General features: G+C 41.6%; 1 protein-coding gene across 1 annotated transcript in view; it reads right to left on the bottom strand.

Annotated features, from left to right (window-relative positions):
• TSPAN4 (tetraspanin 4) overlaps positions 1 to 21,884 on the bottom strand; it is a 232,412-nt gene extending 210,528 nt beyond the window's left edge. The window contains exon 1 of the mRNA XM_063117103.1: positions 21,233 to 21,884. Within this exon, the coding sequence (XP_062973173.1) occupies positions 21,233 to 21,565 (333 nt within the window). The 5' untranslated portion in view covers positions 21,566 to 21,884. The remainder of the gene's footprint in view (positions 1 to 21,232) is intronic.
• Positions 21,885 to 22,518: the final 634 nt, after the last annotated feature.

Genomic DNA, 22,518 nt, shown 5'->3' with positions numbered 1-22,518 from the left:
GCTGCCATAAAATAGTGAGCATGATCCATAATTTAAATGCACTGTACAAGCTCCTTATTTAACTCAGAAGGCATCTGTTAAGTTTTTCCCAGGTCATCTTTCAGACATTTGATTAGGAGAGCTGTTGAAATGTGGTAGCTAAAGTATTTGCTGTGTCTGTCAATCAAGTCTCCCTAATATGTAGTTACAGAACCTTAGGGCTATAAGAGAGGTCAACAACCAGCTAGAAAAGAAAGGCAAAAATGTATCACACCCGGAATGAGGATAACTAGTATTCTTCTTGTGTCTTCATAGTCTGCCCTATTTATCCATATATAAACCCACCTCAACCCAAGCTAGAAATGATCATACCTATAGCTGTGGATACTATATTATGTAGCAAGCACAGGACAGAAATATAACTAATGTAAGAAGCCTCTCTAACTTGCAGTGAGGCAATAATGAAATATTCCTAGATAATGCAATAATTAAACCATTATTCCTCAGAAGAAAGTTGAAAACGCCCTCTATTAGATCAGTGGGAGAATTATTTCCTGATTGTGAATATGGTCATTAGTAAACAATAACCAAATTTACAAAATAACCAAAATAGTATTTCATCATTATATCACTCTCTAGGTTGTTATTGTAGGACCTGACAGTAGTTATCCACAATTCTTTGCTGAGGAAAAGAAAAGACTATCAGAAATAAAAAATAAAACAACAAAGAACCTCCACAGCTCCTAAAACGTCAGATTAGGATGTCACAGTATCACTCAAATATATTTTTTTCTTAAATTATGCAACAAGTTCAATTAGCCAGAGAAAACCAAGCAGTTCCAACTTGCCAAGCCAAGTGGAGCAACTGGTAGTTCTTGCTTTAACTATGTTAAAGGCAGACCAGTGAGGTTTGCTCTGATTCCACCTAGCTCCCCTCCATTAGGATGGTACCATCACCATTTTGAACACACAACCTCTGATCAGCCCAATTAGTGGTCATTTCATGACGCATTCTGAATGGTGACAGCACACAAACCCAGCAAATTGTGGGTTCATCAATCCACAATTTGCTGTTGTTACATGTGAAATGGCTCAGCGTCTGTGTACAATATACTGGAAGGCAGAGCAAGAAATCCACAGGCTTGCATACATAACACAATCAGAAAAAGTGGTTAAGGGTAGGATCTTGCATAATATTGAACAAGGTCCCTCTCACTTCAAAATTCTTCTAATCCAGTTGGGTAACCAAGAATAATGCAATCGCTAACTCTCAAGGTTCAAATAATAAATCTGTCCCTCAGGAGAGTGCTTTAGAAAACATTAAGTTTTTAAAGCATAATAAAACTGGTGATCTGTTTATCTGCTTTCTGGTTCCCTAGTCTTCAGAATATTCTGCTGTTATATATTCTCTGCAGTGATCAAAGCTGGCAAATTGAAGTTCTCAGGATTTTAATAGGCACCCATGAGCCACGCAGACATGCACCACAGGCTGGGTATTAACCCATCACGGCCCTAGAAGCAAGGAAAAGACTGCTTTCCAACTCCTTCCCTGCCAAAAAAAGGACTCAGAAATTCAGTGATCCTTTGAAATGCCGCAGTCTAAATAAAATGCTAGACCCTTAATCCCACAAGTGTACAGTTACTTTTAAATTATGTGAACCTGATCAAATAAAATGAGCAAGCTGTTTATATACTGTTTGCTCAGACTCTCTTGACACAGAGATAAAACTCTCAGTTACGTGATATGATGTGTCATATTCCTTGTGCCTCTTATTCGAAATTGATTGCCAAAGTTTAAGTATCCTAATTTTAAAAAAAAACACACCTTAAGATAATTAGATGAAGAGCAAGGTAGCAACAAAAACAAGCAACAGGTCTGACTGAGTAAGTCATGGGTGGGTGGCTGCTCTACACAGCTGCGCCACCCATGTTGAAAGAGAGTCCATTGTGGCTCTTCACAGAACCTGCCCAGCTCAAATGCTTTACTCTGAGGGGTCCTTTGTCAAAGTGAGGCACTGGCAGAGAGGTGACCCTGGGGATCGCCTGTGCTGCTGTTGTACACACAATCTCCAAGGCCACCTGCCCACCAATACCTTGTTCTGAAAAAGGACCCCTCAGAGAAATGTATTGAGGGGAAGGCGAGTGGCATCCCTCAACCCAGCAGTGGCATCCGATGGCTCACAATCCCTTATCTCTGGCGGTGGCACTGGCTCATGCTCCCCCACAACCAGCAATGGTATGTGGCACCAGCTCATACTCCCCCACTCACCACAGGCCCCAGCTCACACTCCCCCGCCTCAGCCCTGGCAGTACTCACACTCCCCCACCTTCACCAGTAGCATATGGCAGTGGCTCACACTCTATGTGATTAGGTTTAGAATACAAACAAGGAGTCGTTATTTTTTGATAAATAAAGGATCCCGACAGTCCCTACATAGGGGAGGGAGAACACAAGCAGGATTAGCTTTCATAGATATAGTAAACAGTATACACTTTTTCCTCAATGAGGAGATAAGAAAAGGGTAACTTCCCAATTAGGAAAGGAGGGATATGATAAAGGGCAAGAAAGAGGGTGGGGGGAAAGGGAGACAAGATAGTGGTATATAAAATTATGAATGGTGTGAATACAAAGACATTCTTCTCCCTCTCTCATAATACTAGAACCCGGTCAGCCAGTGAATTTGAACAATAGGAGGTTCCAGGACAGATAAAAAGTATCTCTTCACAGACTCCATAGTCAAACTATGGGATTTGCTTGCTACTATAAAATGTAGTAATGGTTACCAATGTGGACAGCTTTAAAAGGAGATTAGTCAAATTCGTGAAGGATAAGGATATCAATGGCTTCTAGTCATGATGGCTACATATAACATCCAGTATCAGAGGCCGTATACTTGAGAATACCAGTTGCTAGGGAACACGGGCAGGAGGGTGCTGTAGAGCTTGTGCCCTACTCGCAGGCTTCCCATTGGGGCAGCTGCAGGCCACTGTGGAAACAGAATGCTAGACTGCATAGTCCTTTGGTCTGATCCAGAAGGGCTATTTTTATGTTCTCCTGGTTTGTACTAACCACCCAAATCTGCCATGAAGAAGGTAAGGTAAGCACATGGCTTGGCTGCTTCTTGGAGGCTCCCAGTATCAGACTATATGGTGAATAGAGGCTTCCTTTTCTATCCCTCCATCCATGGTGGAGGCAACAATGCTGTCCACTGAAAAGCACTAATGCCACCTGAAGGGAGGAAGGCAAGATGGGGAAAGAATTCACCCATGAAAGAAGGATAAAAGGGGGACCAAGGAACATGGAAATAACATTATTCCAATGTTTACAATAGGGAGTGTTGGAACTAGGTGTGCCCGTTTTGTTCTGCTTCCAAGTAGACAAAGGCTAGACTGTATTCTTAAATAATGTACAAGTGGGGCCTGCAACAAAATGTTGCAGTGCAGAATGGGCCTGGTCAGTCTGCCAGCTGGTCAGCCACACCCTTTCCCAGATACTTTCATTCCCTCACCCATCTGCTTCCCCTCTACAGACACACCATTTTGTGGCCACTGCTATTTGGCTGTGGCCCCTTAGGGTTTTTCTCCTTAATATCATTTGTTCTTCTTCAGCAAGCCTTGGGGTTCACCCAAGCATGTTGATACCTCACCTCTTATTTCTTAGTAGCGAAATTTCTGGTTACATAGCCATCATAACTTGCTATTAGTACATATTGAGGCAGTAGCTAAATCTTGTCGTTTTTTCCTGTATAATATTGCCAGGATTCGATCATTTTTGTCTGTCTCTTCTGCCAAGACGCTTGTTCATGCACTGGTTATTTCACGGTTGGACTACTGCAACCTTCTTCTCTCTGGCCTTCCTTCTTCTCACATCAGTCCGTTGGTTTCTGTTCACCACTCTGCCGCAAAGATCACCTTCTTGGCTTGCCGCTCTGACCATGTTACTCCGCTTCTGAAATCTCTTCATTGGCTTCCAATTCACTTCAGAATCCAATATAAACTTCTCCTGTTAACCTTCAAAGCTTTTCACGGTCTAGCTCCTTCCTATCTCTCCTCTCTCATCTCACACTATTGCCCCGCTCGTGCTCTTCGCTCCTCTGATGCCATGTTTCTCGCCTGCCCAAGGGCCTCTACTTCCCTTGCTCGGCTTCGTCCATTTTCTTCTGCTGCCCCTTACGCCTGGAACGCTCTTCCAGAACATTTGAGAACTACAAGTTCAATCGCAGCTTTTAAAGCTCAACTAAAAACTTTTCTTTTTCCTAAAGCTTTTAAAACTTGATGTTGTGCGGACTTTATACTGTTAGTTTTACCCTACCCTGTGCCTGTTTACCCTACCCTGTGCCTGTTTGCATTCTCTTCCCCTCCTTATTGTTCTACTATGATTTTATTAGATTGTAAGCCTATGCGGCAGGGTCTTGCTATTTACTGTTTTACTCTGTACAGCACCATGTACATTGATGGTGCTATATAAATAAATAAATAATAATAATAATAATAATAATAATAATAATGAGTTGTCTCTGCTCCTTCTGCTTAAAATTTATGAAATTTACTCACTATGTCACTATAATGTTACCCTGTCTTAGTTCTCTCAAATACCAGCTCTGTCCCCCTTAGATCATTAGATCTTCTCATTTCATAGGTGAGATACTGCATTAAGCAAGAGTATGTCACGGAGTTGTAATAATTGGCTCTCATAATGCACGAGATTATTCTCTTTTCTTTACCGCTATTACGCAAAGAATGGAACATTAATAGTAATTTTGTCTGAGACTGTGGAATTTATCCCAGATGGAGTAAAGTACATCTTGCAGAAAAATATCTAATCATGATGGCAAGTCTACATTCTCCCCTCCTTAAGTAGTTCCAGTAGTTAGCACCACAAAATTCATTTTAGCAATCTGTTATTTCAAAGTCAGCAATCAAGAGGCAAACTGCACGTTACACTTCAAAAAAGTCCCTTCTCTGTTGCAAATTGTCCCTGGAAGGGGGTGCTTTGAAGCAGAGAAGGACTGGAGGCCAGCTATCGTCCACTGCCACTGCCCCCAACTACATTTACCCTGCAGAGTTTGAGAGATAAACATGGGTCTGGAACACTAGCAGGGTGGAAAGCAGGTAGGGGAAGAGGTTTAGGCAAAAAGCAACTTGTAGGGAAAGGATTAAACACTTCCTTCCCTCCCATCCCTGTTCTCCAATGCAAATTGGGCACTTTGCAAGGGACAAGAGTTCATTGGGGCTTTGTTATACCCAACTGCCACATACCAACTAAACAGGTTTACGCACTTAAAAATGAGCTGTAAGGTATACTTCAAAGCTGTTCAAAGGGAATTAATTCAGGTATATTCCTTTTGCAGTTTAGAGAAGCTCTTCATTCTAAACAATACCTCTACAGTCTTAGGGCATGGCTAGAGGGGGCAATAAGCTGGAGATCGCCCCAGGATCGTCCCTGTGTGTCCACATGACGCACAAGGGATCCCGGGAGCAGGGAGGGATGATGACTCCCTTTCCCCGGGATATGGCCATACGCATTTTTTGCGGTTTTCCCTGCGGTCTCAGGATGATCCTGAGACCACGGGACGTGTGGGCAGCCATCCTGGCATAGTCCTGGCTCTTCGCAAGTAAACGTGAGGAGCCGGCAACCGGGCACAGGGTGGAGAGCTCTGTAAGCACTCCATGACCATCGGGAATGTGGGGGAGCAGGGTCAGGGCTTTTTTTTAAAACAAAAGAACACTTAACTTTGCGCTGGAGCGCTGGTGTACTCCAGCTCCTGTTTCTTTAAAAAAAAAATGGTGGGCGTGACGTCCTCTTCCTCCTGGGATGTTGTGCACCGTGTGTGGACTGAGGGGGACGATCTCGCGATCATAAAATCGTGAGATCCTCCCTCTCCCTCCCAGAAAGCCAGGAGGTCTAGACATGCCCATAAAGACCTATTGGAGGGGGTTCAAGCCTGGGAGTTGTTGTAGTATAAGATGGCCATAGGTGCCTGAACAGCTTGTGATTAGCCCTGCTTCTCCTAGGGATGCTTCAGGAATTTGATCTTAGTGAATTCTGGCAGAACTCTTGCCCAGCTGCTCTTTTCTTCCAACAAATAACTTCCCAACTGCTTAAACACCACCTGGGTTCCAGATCAAGGTTTCTGTTACCAAAAACAGGTCTTGAACGCCAGGGCAAGAGGAAGCAGCAGCCGTAATTAATCACCATAAGAAAACTGAAATAAAGTATTCTTTGCCATTACAGGATCCTTACTTTTATTCTGTAAGAATGAACCCATTCCTCTTCCAATAATTATACCTCTAACAAATTGTCATTGTATAAATAATATTGGTTGAGAAATATTAAATCAGATCCGATAGGTCAGAGCTACAATTTTTTATTTTATATTAAATAGGCTAAATCTGCCTCCCACATTTTTATTAAAATGTATGGTGCCCATATCATTTCCCCTGTGTGGGGGTGGGGAAGGAGGGGAAAAGCTTGTAGGAGTGACTTTTAGTGGGGGGAAATACTGGATGAGAAAGGAGTACCTCTTTGTTTGCCCCTAAGAAAAGCCACAACTGTCAAACATTTGCTTCCAGAAATTGAATGAAATTGACATGAACGGCTGACAAAAGAATTAATAGTTTCATTATTTCTTCATACAGGCAAACTTTAGAATGAGGAAAACATAAAGTCGTTTGCATGCAAGGCTCAACTGAAGTATTTCTTCTTTTCATTGTTAAGAAATTATGTATGCACTTAAAACAGGAGCCGTTTCTGGCCTATTGTTCAGCTCGCAGTCCATGAAATGAACACACCTGGCAAGGTATGATTTTCTCAAAGAGAGCCGACCACACCCCTCCCCCAAAACAACAGAAATGTGTTCTCTTTGGATATTGGTCTGAGCAGGACAATGTGAATTCAGTTTCTTAAAAGCATAGAATCTGTAAATTAATCCAGAATTCAGCATCATAACTGTTCTCTTTGTGTCTCTCTAGCTTGTACATCAGCAAAGATGGGCTGGAAGGTGTCTGGCCAATCGACTCAGAAACTTCTGCTTTAGACTGGACAGTATAAGAAAGCAGGCGCTTGGGAGGTGAGGCCGAGACCCACATCCCTCATTATAGCATATCTCCAGATAGAGGAGGAATCCTTGCTGTTATCACCAGTTGCTGATCAGAGATAACAGCAGGCATGCAGATAGTAGGACAGCAAGAGGCATGCTCTTCCCTGCCCCTGCTGAGTCAGGCATGTCCTCCAGGCATCTCATGCCATCTCCTTCAGGGACAGGACACAGGGACCCACATCCCTGTTCTTATTTCTGATCTGAAATAAACAACAATAGTAGGGATGCCTCCACATGGGATTTCTACAGAGGGAGGGGCTTGGAGCCATGCTCCAAACCCTGGAGGAACCAAGGAGGCTCTGCAGGTCAGATATGGAACCTCTATCGGTCAGACTAAGCCCAAAGGGCGGAGGTTCTGCAACCTTGGATTAAGGAAAATAGCAACACCTCTAAAAACACACACACCAACAGAATTACTTTCCCCGCTGTCTCAAGAAATACGAAGAAAACTACTCCCATTTTTGCAGGGGATAATATTTTTGGTACACTGGGGGACAGGGAGGGAGCTTCAGCCTTATCTTCACAAATAGCAGTTGGGGGGGGCACAGTTTTAGATTGGGAAAACAGCATTCCCACCATACTGCTTCCGCAGCCATTTCACGTACATACTCACTGCAGCTGCTTTGAACTTTACAAAATATTGGGGGGTGGGGGAGTATATGCTGATCACAGATCTTCCATATCACATTTGTCATGGTCCCTAGAATTCCAGTGTACGTAACACCAAGCAAGTCTCAGATTAAACTACTTAACAGTACCTTTAAAATTATCAATGGCTCCCATTGATTTCATTGGTAAAGTATGTGCTTAACTAACACTCCCATTGCAATCAGTTGATTTAAAAATACATAAATTAGGCTGGATCATGTCCAATGTTCTGCAAGTGCTTTTGTGTATTCATTTCTTTAAAGCTTCTGCTGCAACAAAAGAATGAGGATGACATGGACATAAAAATTATGTCTGTGTGTGTGTGTGTGTGTGTGTGTGTGTGTGTGTGTGTGTGTGATGTTGTTGATGGTAACATGAAATGCTCAGAGGGGCATGGGAAATTTGTGTGAAAGAGGAGAGCGGTGGGGCAAAGATGCTCAATCTTAATGGTTTCCCCCAGTTAGATTAGATGTGAATGAGGCAGGCCATTTCTCTTTTCCCAGGCATTTAACAGCATTTAACAACACTAAGTTTGTTTGTTTTTTAACAGACCCCAGAACTGTTGTTTTTTAAAATGGATACTGTTGTTTTTATACTGTTAATGTTTTTTATGGTTTTAAATTTTGTATACTTCTTAATGTTCACTGTTTTTAACTTTTGTAAACTGCTCAGAGAGCTTCGGCTATGGGGCGGTATATAAATGTAATAAATCAAATCAAATCAAATCAAATCAAATCAAATCTGTCTTTTTAAATTATTTCCATAACTAGGAAAAGATAACCATCCAAACTTCCTATTGCTAACATTCATGGATAAACATTGGAGCTCTGCTCCACAGAATCCAATCTGCCTGAATGGAGGAAGTGTAGACCTTCATCTTTGTGCACACAGGAATGTAGGAAGCCGCCTTGTACCAAATTACATTCTTGTCCATCTAATCTAGGGATGTCTCTGAATCAGCAGGACAAAAGGTCACTGAAGTTCTCTGAATTCCACCTCAAAGCTCATTCAAACTCAAGTCCCTTGCGAGTGTTGTTGTTGCTGTTTTCACATGTAAATCTGTGCATATTTCCGTGTATCAGTTCTGGGCATCTTTGAAATGTAGGCATTTTTCTCCCACTGATTAAAGGCCTTTCTGCACATTTTTTTCAGAAGTGCATATTTTTTCATGGAGATTTTTTTCCAATGTACCCATGTTGTATAATGCAGTTTGGGGGTGGGGGGCATCTGTGAATCACTTTGCAAGCTTGGAAATATAAGGACTTTGACTACAGATTCTGACTGAGTCCATGTTCGCTCTGGAAGGTGCGAACTGGGGAAAATTCTGAACAAAAATCAATTGAAACAAATTTCTCATACAACTCTGATTCTAATTCAGCTTTCTATTCCAGCTTCCCCCAACCTGGTATCTTCCAGTTGTTTTTTGGACTTCAATCCCACCAGCTCCAGCCAGCATTGCCAATGGTCAAGGATGATGGGAGTTGTAGCCTGAAACATCTGGAGGGCACCAGGTTGCAAAAGTCTAGACTACTCTGAATAGAAGCAACTTTCCAATGTGTGAGGGAGAAATTTATCAGATCACTTCTTCCCTGATCCTTTAAACTGAAGGTACTATGGATTGAATCTGGTCTAGTAGGAGTGATAAATTTGGGTGAGAGGGTGCATTCAAGACATGTGCTCTACCTCTGAGCTAGTGACCTCCCCAAGTTTACCCAGGCTTATTACTCCTCCAGGACCAGATACATATCCACCCCAATCCAGCCTCCTTGCCCTCACTCAACATTTACTGGCACACGGTTGTGAATTCCGTAACTTCTCTAAAGGTTTTCATAAAATCAGGGTCAGATCCTTAAAAAGCAATGGAGATTGAAAGTATGCCCTATCCTTGCAAATGCCATAGCAGCATTTTTCACAGGCAGTTGATCATGTATGCATTCAGCAGTTTGCATTTAGCAGTTCATCCATTAATGAAACTAGTGGGAAAATATGAAGGAAGGATTGCTTGTTTATAGAAAATAGCATTTTCATAGGCAAAGATAACTAGGCTGTTATTTTTAAATAAATAACAGCCTACTTATTCTACAGGAAGTAATCTTTCCACCAGGGTAATTGCTTACCAAGTGTCAGAGAAGTAAGTGTCAGAGAAGTAACCATTTTATACTTTGAATGGTTTTAATTTTTGTGAACCGCCCAGAAAGCTCCGGCAATTGGGCAGTATAGAAATGTAATAAATAAATAAAATAAATAAATACTGTAGATGTTTACCAAAAGAAAAAACACCTGAGGGTAATAAACAGGGTCCTTTTGCTTGAGGGCAAGTGGCCCAGCAATTTTCTTGGCTGCAGATCTTTTTACCTGTTCATCTAAATGGCTAGTATATTATGTTTTTCTGATCTTAAATATCAGTAAGACAAAATATCATTTTAGGCCTGGTAGAAAGTGTTAACATGATAATCTTCAAAAACAGTTAGTGCCATTTTAGGAAATGTCAGTATTTTTTACATCTAGCCCCAGGGTAGGGTGTTTGGGCTATAGAGCCGTTTAGCTGACTATGCAAATGGGTTTTGTGCTGTAGATCTGCCTGAAGCCATTTTCAGCATTATCTATTATGTGCAATATAAAACAACATTGTAATCTAACAGTGTACTTTTCCAACTTATGTCCTTCATTCCAACATGTTATTAGGATAAAAACTGTTTGGTTCTTTTTAAAACTCTTACTTTATTTTGCTTTGGTCATCAACCACCATCTTTCCCAGGAGAAAAACTGCCTGCTTTTCAGACATAGGCTTCGAAATTCCTATGTTCAGTTCAGTGCCAACTATTACTGTTGAACAAATTATATACATGAACACTATTTCTCCCTTTGCCCTCTGATTTCATATCCTTTACAAATGAGAGGAGAGAAATCTCAGAGACAGTTCACACAATCATTTTCTGTGATTGTTCACAGGCAGCCACAGCCTGTTGGAGAAAATGATTAGCATGAATTTAGCAACACATAGATATTGTCAGCATCAACTTTTGCCATTATAGCAGCATGTTTTCCAACATCATGCTCTCAGGAATAACAGTGGCTATATCATTATATCACTCAGATAATTTCTCCAAGGAACTTTTTTTTTTAAGGTAAATCAGATCTGCTCAAAAATGGAAGCAAATACCTATATGACATGAACCCCAGTATGTCCTAAAATCACTCATTTGGGACAGGACACATTTTGGGGTAATTTGAAAAGATGACCTCTTCGACCCCTCAATAATAATAGGCATATCTCTCATATTTCTTTGGCTACAGTTCTTACAAAAAATACCTATACAACCAATTATTTTCATTATGTATTCCATACTAGACCATTCATACTGGCTTGCATTTTGAAAACATAGGTATGTTCCTGGAAATCTCTCCTTCACACAGAAGTGTTAAAGTACAGAAAGGGGAATGTCCCATGCATGGCCAGCCTTTTCTATTTTTGGACTTACATTTATAGTGGGCACAGCAAACCTTCCTCTCTGTTCTCCAATGTGTAAACAGGAAGCCTCATTCAATCCAACTGTTTGCCTCATCTGTTCCTTGGCTTTTCTTGTCCTGGTGTTATGAGGCGAAATTCATGCCCTGAGTTTTTATCACTGGGCATTAAAACATCCCGTTTTCAGACTTTTATAGTAATCGGCTAGTGCAGAAGTACCTTAACCATTGTGTGTGGGGGTAAATATATTTCATTCCCCAATTTCAATAAAGAAATATGGAAATTCCTATTTCCAGACTTTTCTATAAAGGTGTTTTGGAATAGATCTGGAATAGATCAACAATGAGTTCCTAGGCTTCCTGCCCCCTTTTATTACCTGCCCGCTGTGTCTTTGAAAGGTAAATGAATTGAAAACCACCACTAAGGGTATAAAGCGTTATGTGACTTATAAGCTGGCACAGTATTTCTCCTTTAATTCCTCTAGCCCAATAAAGTCCATGATGAGATCTAAAGGAGATGAAGAAGATACTGGACATTTTGCCATTCAGTAACTGCTTCACTGTTTCGTTTTATTTAATGCTTGTCTTACAACCTAAAAAATAAATTGTAGTAGTGTGTGTGCATTTATGCCAGTAGAATTTCCATCTGTCTTAGCTTCTCTCTGTCACAGAACAAAAACAACACTTTGCAAGTGCAAAGTGAACTATATCCAAATGCACACAGCAGCAGGTGCTGTTCGGAAATCTCTCCCTCTAATTTAATTTTGACAACAGGTTTCATTCCCACTTGGTCTCTCAGGACCTAAGCAATGTTTCTCTACCGCCACCCAGTGGTTATGTTCAGGGGGAGGTCATCATTGAGAGCACATCACGACTGAATTCTTTATGCATTGAGCAGCCAGCCAGTTATCGGTTTTAGGATTAAACTGCCCCTACAGTTAAGCACAGTGGATTGCCTCTACTTTGGGAGGCTTTTCCTCTTCCAGAGATTAAGGAGCTCGACTGTGACATTTCAACACAAATCCTAATAAGGGCAGCAGACTGGCATGCCATCTTAAGGGATGCAAAAAGACAAAATCTCCCATGACCTCCTATTTACTGCTCTCAAGAGGAAAATGATGCAGACCAGACAAGCTGCAATGGTTAATGCATTGTGATCTACACAATCACATATTTGTTCTACTGGGACATGGGGACAGCACTCATGTAGTGTCTTTACATTGTTTGCTCAGAAGCAAGTGCCAGGTAGCCTGTAGAAATGATGCAGGAAGGGGAGTCTATATACTACAATCACAGCATAAATAATAATCCAGTCTGATATGAGTCAGGATCTTCCAAGAGCTAAAGTAGGAGAGCAAGTATCTTCTATCACTGACAGGGTTTACATGACACAAGGCTGGTTAATAAGCCACAATGGCTTGTTAACCACTCCAGCACATGCTGTTTGCTTGCCACCCTATTTACCTAATAACCAGCAGTGGGTGAAGCTTGTTATGATGTCTGAACACAGCAAGGGTGGTTGGTTGAGGTCATTAACAAACTACCCAGAAGCCATGGCCTGTTCTAAGATTGCTGGGTGGTTGTTAACCATCTCCAACCAACCACTCTCGCCAGGAGGAGTCAATTCAGATGTCATGACAAGCCACACCTGGCAAGAGTAATGAGGTAACTCAGGTGGCATGTGCAGGATGGTTAACAAGCCACTGTGACTTACTAACCACCTTTGTGCCATGTGAACCAGCTCACTGTGATGGGCGGGTGGATGTCCAGTATGTGACAACTTGCACTATGCAGGCCATCCCTCCACATGTACTTCACCAGCATGATACAAGTCACCTGCTCCCCTTATCTATCCATCTATCTGTGTGCAGTTCAAAAAGAAGCAATGCCCCCCCCCCCCGAACTCTTGTCATTTACAAAAGCCCCTGTGGAGGTGCACTGCCTCTCTCTGCACTCTACATACAAAAACATGTTTCATCTCCCTTGTGGGTACCCTGACAAGTAGGTCTGGGGCAATGTTAGGCATCGATGGCAAGTGGCTTTCACTACAACAGGTCCCAGGAACAGCACTTCATTTTCCTCATAGGCAGAAATATGGCTGCCTTCAAAGCACTACTGGGGTGGAAATTAACCTGCTCCTGACCCATAATGACCCAAAGCCACTAAGAAATCAAGCTTTCCTCTTCCTTATGGTTCTACCCTATCCACGTTTGTTGTTTCGTTGTCATTTTATATTGTGACAAAATGTTGGGAAATCATCATCTTAGAGAGATGACAAGATTTACACCTATTTACTCAGGAGCAAAGGTCAACTGTTTCATCAACTGTAGACTGTAGCTGATAGCAGCTGAAAGTTTTTGATGGTGTTCACTAAATACATAATCTCTTCCTCCAGGTTCAGCAATACATTACTTAATGATGCTTTATATCAGGGTTTCCATTCTTATTTTCTCATTAGTGTGTGATTAGAACTGCTACATTGTTCTTTCTGGGAAGCAGAGAACAGCAGTGTTATACTTTAGAAGTATATATAAGTTTCACATTTTATATTGCTTAAAATTTGGTTAATGTGTTATGGGGTAATAATGTGCTGTTGTAGTGAAACACTGTTTTCTCAATAAAACAGTGTGTGTCTGTGTCTGTGTGTGTGTGTTTGAGAGAGAAGAAGAGGAGGAGGAGGAGGAGGAGGAGGAGGAGATAATTTACAGAACTAAGTTGCCTGTTCTGAGAAGAGATGGGTTGAAAAGCATGCTTCCCACTAATCTACCACAATCTCTAAATGGGCAGCAGATGGTGCTGTGCAAGATCAAAAACAAGGCAAATATTTTACAGTACAGGAATACGCAAGAATTTAATTTCGGTTTGTTAGATCTCAGAACTTGCCCCATTTGCAACCCTGAACATGAATCCATTTTGCAGGCAAAGTTTGCATATTCCTGAGCTTGTGATCACATTTGCAAAATGCATTTGATAGAAAAACGCACACTTTTAAAAGGCTCATTTGGAGAAAATGCTCATTTTCACACATTAATCAATGGGGGGAAAGTACGCAGTTGGTTGCTTCTCCCACCTTTCCTTTACAGCAGCATGGCAGAAGTCAATTCAAGTTCTTCAATTAAAAAAGAAGTTGTTTTTAAATCTTTACTAATAGAGCAATTCCACACATGACATAACAACAAACTCAGTTTTGCTACCAAGTATTCACTGGCCATGCTGGCTGGTAATGATGAGGGGCTGAAATCCAACACATCTGGAGAGCACTGGGGTTGGAGATGACTCCCCTGTGACGATCTGCTTTTGAAAGTCCCCTCAGCATTAAAAGCAGTGTGATATGTGGCATGTGGGGCTGTTGTTCAAGAAACACATTCTAATGCCCCTTAGGTAGGCAGAACAAGGTGTGCAGTTCTATCCTGGCCATAATCTGTGAGGAGCTTCTGAGATGAACATCTCACATGCTTAATGGAGCTCTACGAATCCAAGGGTAAAGAATAGGCAAAACCTAATTGCACCAAAAAGCTGTTTTACAGTGCTTCTGGATGAGGCGATTATTGTGTCATTGCCCTACTTCATTAGCGGAATTTTACAGGGGGTGGTGGTGCAGTTAACAACATTTTCAGCTTGTAGTTCTCCCATGCAGGGCTAGATTTAAACTTGTTTTGACCCTAAGCTATAACATCTCTCTTCAACAAATCATAAAAACTTTAAATGCAAAATGCCTTCTCTGTGGTGGCCCCCCAACTGTGGAACAATCTCCCTGATGAGGCCTGCCTGGCGCCGACACTGTCATCTTTTCGGCGCCAGGTCAAGACTTTTCTGTTCACCCAGGCATTTAGCAATATGTAATGAGTCTGGGTCTGTTTTTTTGGCTCATCGTTTCTAAAGTTGATATAGTGGTTTTAAATGTATGTGAATTTTGCATGTTGTGGTTTTTAATTTTTGTATATTGTTTTTAAATGTTTATCTTATGTGAACCACCTAGAGAGCTTCGGCTATGGGGCGGTATAGAAATGCAATAAATTAAATTAAATAAACTAGGGGCTGTACAATTAAACGGAAATGTATGGTCATGTAATTTTAACAGTTACAGAGTTGGGGGAAATCCTCGATCTCTTTGCGATCAGAGGCACTGAGTAAGGGATCCCTGGAGATAATTTAGACTGACCCTAACCAAATAACACTATTCCCCCTTCTGAAGAGGTCTTCATTTTGTATGATGTTTATGGTTTCCTGGTGGCAATGTTATAAATGTTCCCCCCCTTTTTTCTTTCTAATGCAAGGCCCCTGTAATGTGAGGCCCTAAGCTGTAGCTTGTTTTAGCTTGTATGTAAATCCAGCCCTGCTCCCACATATTCCCACTGCTTCTTACATTTTTTTCTCTTGCTGCAGAAATTCTGTTAAGGAGAAATAGGTGAAAGAGCTGCACAATGCCTTCTGATTAGTAGCTCCAGAAGCCCTCTGTCTAGAAGCACCCTAAAAGTATAGTAAGCTTGAAGGGAGCTTATTTTTATAGAAATAAATGATAGAACAAATTTGTACAAGTCTAGAGTGAACACTTTAGGTACTGAAAGTGCAGGATTGCTGATGCAGGTACATTTTCGATTAATCCTGCCCTGAGGAGATAGGAAGGATTTTAAACTTAGAAAGTCAAAAGACAATGTTATGTTTGGATTAGACATGCCATGAAGCAAAATATTTGCTTGTCCCTAATTCTAAACATGTACACTAGTGTACTTGCTCTCGACATATGATTGCACATGCTCTCTCTCTCACACACACACACACCAGTTAATTTGTTCCACATTATGAGCACTACAAATCCCACGATACAAAGCACCTGAACAACAAAGCAATCTGTCTGGCCAAATTCTGGTGCATATTTGAAAATTGTTCAGAAAAGTTCATTCCATAGTCCCTGTGGATTTCTCCAGGGGAACTCAAAGCAACACTAATATAGATAACAAGCAAAAACTAGGAACAGAAAGTGGATTGTTTTCTGGAAGGAAGATATGAAATTGTCAAGCAGTATAGTATTGCAGGAAGGTATTTGGAGTGTGTGTGTGTGTGTGTGTTAAATAGCAAATCAGCACAATTTCCAGTGATGGTCGCAGACCCATAGGTATATACTGTATGATACCCATTACAAGAGAGGTGTTCTATAAACAAGTCTGCATATTGTCTGCGTCCCTGGACAGCCATCTTCTCCAATCCAGTATTGTGCTGGCTGAGAAAAGTGTACCAGACACCTACTTTCAGCCAACCCCCACTCCTCTATGTTCCTCTTTCAGCCTATTCAACGTTTTTTGCCACCACCATTTCTCCCTGCAACTGTAGGTTCTCTTTGTGGCTGTCTGCAATTTCCCATGAACACAGTTCATATGCTTTGTTCTGACCATCTTCAGAACTTTTTTTAAAAAACAACAACACAGCTATCACACTGCATAAAACCATTTGCCATAGTCACTGGCTGGAACTGTTTTGTTTTGAGGACTTGGCTCAACAAAGATCGTTTGGCTGCAACGTGAATATTGAAACTAGAACAAGCTCCCATCTCATCATCTCACTCTCTCCTTTGAAGCCCACAGCTTTAGGCTGTTCCCTCTCACAGTTTTAGAGGTTTAAAGACATACACACACACATACACTTCAAATCTCTAATGCCACATTCTTCTGGCGCTTGTAGATTCATTAAGAATTATCCGTCAGAGTAACCAGTTTGGGAAAAGGTCATAGTTAGTGGTGTATTGCTTGCAGTAGAGCAGAGATATTGAACCACAGGAATCTGGCCAATGCAGCCCTCTGGGGGTCCCCAGGTGACCATGTCCCCACCCCTTTTCCCTAACCACTGATCATATGATGGTTTCTAGGTTTTTGCACAGTTCTTCCCCCTGCCCCCCGTCCCCCCAATTCTAAAAGGCTGAAATGCCTCTCCTAAAGCTTAATTTCTGGCAGTGAGAACTTTAAGCTACAATAAGCTGGTATTTTTGATATTTAGCCCTTTTGTCTTTGGCCTTGCCCACCACTGGAATGTGGCCCCAAAAGCTTCAATGAAATTCAGTTCAGTCACCAGGCTGAAAAAGGTTCTGTGCCCCTGCAGGAAGTGAGTGCAAAGGTCTTCTTCCCATGGCTCAAATAAACAGAAATGCAATTTCAGATTTCAGTAGGGGAGGCAAATAGATTCTCAGCAAAGTATAAAGGCCCGCTCTTGGATATATTAAGATGACTGAGTTAAATAAATCATGGTTATGTAGCCACCATGGTTAGGAATGGTTCACACAACATGCTAAGTCATGGTTCACACAACATGCTAAACCATAATGTTTAGCTCAAAATTCTTAACCACCATGGATTAGCATGTTGTCTTTTTTAATTGGCAGCAGGAATGCATAGGATATGGTACAATGCATGCAGCATGGTAGTGAATGGTAAGAGCATTTGTTGTGATTGCTTTTCTATATTTAATAAATAACCATAGTAACACTGTCAACATATCTAAACTAATCATCTTATTTATTTATTTTAAAAAGCAAAGGTGTGGCTTTTGTATGCAGATTTCGGACAATATCCAATGTTAGTCTCATGTAGAGTAAATCAATTTAAATGAATGGGACTTATGTCTCATTCATTTCAATGGATCTACTCAATGTAGGACTAACTTTGGATACTACCCTTTGTAAGTAGGCCCATTTTACTATAATGGCCACTCCTGGGCATAACCAGTGACTTGGCTAAATATAGGTGCTCCTGCCCTTTCCAAAATGACAAAGATAACCAAACATAGAGGTATTAAGCGACTAGAAACTGCTAGACAAGAAACTTTGGCTAGGTTCATTTGATTAAAATAAGTCATGGTGGTTGAAATAAGCCACTGTGGTTTGCAGGGGCTCATGGGGGCCTGTTCCATAAACCAAACCCATTCCTGTTGTAGGTTGTCAATGTCATGCGAACCCAGTGAGGCTGGGTTGTTGGTGTGGTTAATAAACCACCTACAACCCACAGACTATTTTCAACTTGTGGGTAGTTTGTTAACCATGGCAACAATCCACCCTCACTGGGTTCACATGACATGACAACCTATGACTGAAGGGGGGGGTAAGGTTGGTTTAAAGAACAGGCACTCATGGTGCCTGCAAACTACAGTGGCTCAGTTAAGCCACCATGGGACATTTCAATCATGAAAACTTGGGTCTTTATTTCTGTTTGAACAAAGGAGAGCTGCTTGATAGAGTGAAAGTGATTTTATGGCATTATGGGTTGGGTTAGGTTAACAAGAAGAATACATTAATGTGACCAATTAGGAACGTATTTAAGAACTCAGGATAATCCCTAATTCTTAAACATTGATAATTCAACTGTATGATGCTAAAAAATATAAAACTAACTAGGTTTACACTAACAAAAATAGAATCATTAAAATGTCTAAGCATTTTGAGTACATGACCAACCACAATTGTGCAATAGCTTCATAAATATTTTTTTATGACCTCCTGATCTTGGGCCATGGGCAACTCACAACTCCTGCACTCTACTGATCATAGAAATATAGGAAGTTGCCCTATACCATTGGTCCATCTGTCCCAGTATTGTTGACACTGATTGGCAGCAGCTCTCGAAGGTTTCAGGCAGGGAACATTCCCAATCCTACCTGGAGATGTTGGGGTATGAAGCTAGGATCTTCTGCATGCAAAGCATGTGCTCTACCACTGAGTTATGCCCCCTCCCTAGGGGCCAAAATCTTAAGGAAAAGAGAAGGATGCAAAAAAGAGAAACAATTTCTACCTTTCACTTTCAGAAATACCATTGTAACATTTCCATTCCAAGGAAACATTCTTTTTCAGTCTTTCCATTGTAACTGCATGCACATTACGAGCAGCAATTCCTTTCTAAAAAGATATGCATGTGCTACACTGCAGGATGAATGAAAAGGGCTCTCCGGCTCTCCTGTGCATCATTTTTAAGGAAGATGATTTATGCCAGAAATCTTAATTTTCTTCTGCATATACATTTCAGCTGTCTGACCAAGCTTTAAACTCAGTAAGAAATAGACAAAAGCCTTAGAGAAATGGATGACTTAAAAGGACAAGAAAGCCACAGTCCCGTCTTTTCAGGAAGCTTGGAGATAAGCTGGGATAAAGACCAGGGGATATTCAGGACCCCCCAGTAATGTGAGACAATCAGGAGCTCAAAAACAGACTAGTCTGATTGATATTTTCTATCAGATTATCCAGAGCTTAAATGGAGTTTCCCTCCTTATGTTTCAGAACTTCCCTTAGGAACCGAGCAAATGTTAAATACATATATCCTTGGTAAGGAACAGAGAGAAAGAAGAGGGAAGTACTTTGAGAAGGGAGGGCTGGCGGGTCAAGCCAAACCTGACCTTTGTAAAGTAGTTATCAAGCCCACCTCCTCGCCCCACTTAACAAGGCCACAGCTGTTGCCTTCTCCCCATCCCCTTCTTTAACCTCATTCCTGTCTCTTCAAAACGTCTGCTTAAGGCTTTATAAGGGGAAGTGAGAGAACACGGGTCATTGGCGACTGCGGTGCCACTAAGATGCCACTGCAGGTTTTGCTCAGGTACTGCCAGTTTTGCTGTCCCCCAACATTTTTTTTCCTTTAACAAAATACTGTTTATTTATGATGTGAGGTTATGTCAGTTGATTTGATCTTTGCTTAATGCTTCCTGGCACAAAAAGGTAGCAGTTGAACCTGCTAAAATAAACCTCACTTCCCCACATGCTGTACCATCTGTACACAAGCAAATATGCTACATAAATGAGTTAACAAACTGAATCACACATCCTTCAGCCAGAATCTGTTAATATAAGATTGAAGGAGCTGCAAGGCATTTCCAGTTGCTAATGAAAACTTGTGACGCTATTCCAAGAGAAAAGTTTATCGGCACTGTTCATGATTTTCCACCAACACAATATTCCCACACAAGGACTTGCATGGAGATACTTTAAAAAGCAACAAAATTCCTTTCAGTTCAGGATTTTCAGATACTGTTCAGGGAATAAAAGTAATGTGATAGAACTTATCATACAGGCTGGAAGTTACAAATTGGGTTGTCCAACACATATTCTGCCCAGTAAATCTATTTCTGTGAAGAGAAGTCTCTCCTCACTGCAGAAAACCAAGTGCTAGCCTGCTAACCTACTTTATTCCAGCGGCAGCATCACTAATATTAATGACACTGTCAGGAATAGGTAGCCATCTCATCATGTGCTCTCCTACAATATGCACATTGATTGCAACAATTCCAGGTCACAGAACAACAACATCTGTTCATTCAAAATATCATTCCAGAACCACCTTTAAAACAGAGAAACTTTATGCAAATCCAACTGAACTCAGGTTTGAGATCAGCTTAATGATCTTGCAGAGGAATTAACTAGATATTTACGTTTGAGGATACACGCACAAGTTTGGATGGAACAAGGATAAGCAATTTCACAGTCTTCATAACAGCATCTAAACATGCATGCATTTTAGCAGGATTGATGAACATGGAAAAACAGAACAAGTGAACCATCTCTGTTTTCTTGGCCCATAAGAACTCATCAAACAACTTGGTAAATGCCAGATTGAGAGCCATTCTACATATTACGTAGAATGAAATAGTAGACTGAGGTAGCAGAAGTCTGGAATGTACCAATATAAACTGAAGGTGGGGGTTCCCTATTTTTGAATGCTCCCAGTACATAGTAAATGCTCCCATATAAAAAGCTCCCACCATATAGTAAACCAGCACATCAGACAGAGGTCCATGCTAAAAGTTTCTCCCTGTCGTGCCAGTGTTTTATACGGAGAAATATTATTTTTCACATGACAGAGCCGTCAAATACATGGAAACCCCCACCTGTAGCCTGAAGTGGCACAGTCCAGGATTATGCCACCTCAGTCTACAACTTCCTTCTGTATAATGTGTAGAACAGCTCCCAGTTTCTCAGTGTTGAACATTACACACTGCCCAAAGGTTTGGAGAAAAACAATCTATAGACTTTTTGAAGCAACAGATCTCACACAATTATTCATACTCACCCAGAACAGAAGGTTGAAGACAAACATGAGGTACTTAATGCACTGCAGGCAGTTGTGAGCCATGCTGCACCTCTTCAGTTCTAGAAGAAAAATAAAGGAGAGATCCAAATAAAAGACCACATACTTGTTCCCTTTGGGGGACGTGTACTTAGCCTTGGTGGCCTTAGGGCCCGGGTTAGTGTGGAATCCAAAAAAAGAGTTGCTTGCGGCCCCAAATTGGCCGCCATACATGCTGCTGTAGCGACGGAAGGCGCCATTCGGAAAACTGTAATCCTTGCTGTCCAGAGAAGGGCTTCTGTGATACGTTGATTCATCCGTGCTAGATCGGCGCATCGTGACGTCAAAAGTGTCCCACAATTATTACTGATGATATTTGTAGGTTTATTTTATTGAGAGGGGGCAGGTTGTGGATGGTTTCCTTATTTGGTTCTCCCACCCACCACCCTATTGTTTTCTGCCAGCTGTTCTTTTGCCTGCCATCCTGTCAAGGAATAATGTGTGCTGGAAAAGCAGCCAGTTGGCTAACTGAAGCCCGCTCAGCCAGGAGTTAGGAAACAAAGTGCTTACTTGTTGAGAAGTCTCTCCCGCACAGAAAACATTCCCTTTGGTGTTGCAATCTCCCCCTCCCACTAGCAAAAAGGAAGAAAGAACGAAATAATGAAAGAAAAAAAGAAAAAAGAGTGGGAAGAGAGATGAGAAACCAATTATTTTGGTTTGGTTAAAAAAGAGAGAGAGAGAGAGATGTGATCTTGCTTTTTATCCCAAGTGCCATATAAAACCTTGACTCCACATTGCCTCTCAAAAAACAGGGATGCTGTACAGAACTGAGGCTAAGAACAGAGATTATCCAAATGGCAAGCAGCTCCCGTGCCCGGCTCCTCTCGGCCACATTGCTCTGTCCAGAGATGGCTCGGCTCACTTTAAATGATTCCCCCGTCTCCCCTCGCACAGAGGAAGCCTACGACTGCGACCGGGGCTTCATTCACAGCGCTGTCACTCCTGTGAGATTCCAATCCAGTCATGCTCTCTCTGTGCTACTAACACAGTCACAGCGCTCTGGTCTGTTCCTGCATCTGAAGCGAGAGGCAGGGGGAAAGAGGCTTTTCTTACTGTATCTCATGAATGCCTGCTCAGCACTCTCTCCAGCTCATGCCCCCCTCCCCCAGCCAATCACATTTACTCTCATGCTACACTACTCCCCCCATCACCTTCTTTAAAATAAAATAAAAACCCTCCCCTCAGCTTCTTCACAGCAAATCCAACATGAGCGGCTTTTAACCAATCAG

Source organism: Elgaria multicarinata, chromosome 2 (genome assembly GCF_023053635.1).
Source record: "Elgaria multicarinata webbii isolate HBS135686 ecotype San Diego chromosome 2, rElgMul1.1.pri, whole genome shotgun sequence".
In the NCBI taxonomy this organism is placed as follows: domain Eukaryota; kingdom Metazoa; phylum Chordata; class Lepidosauria; order Squamata; family Anguidae; genus Elgaria; species Elgaria multicarinata.
Note: the sequence above shows the minus strand (reverse complement) of the source record. Positions and strands in the feature narration are given on the sequence as shown.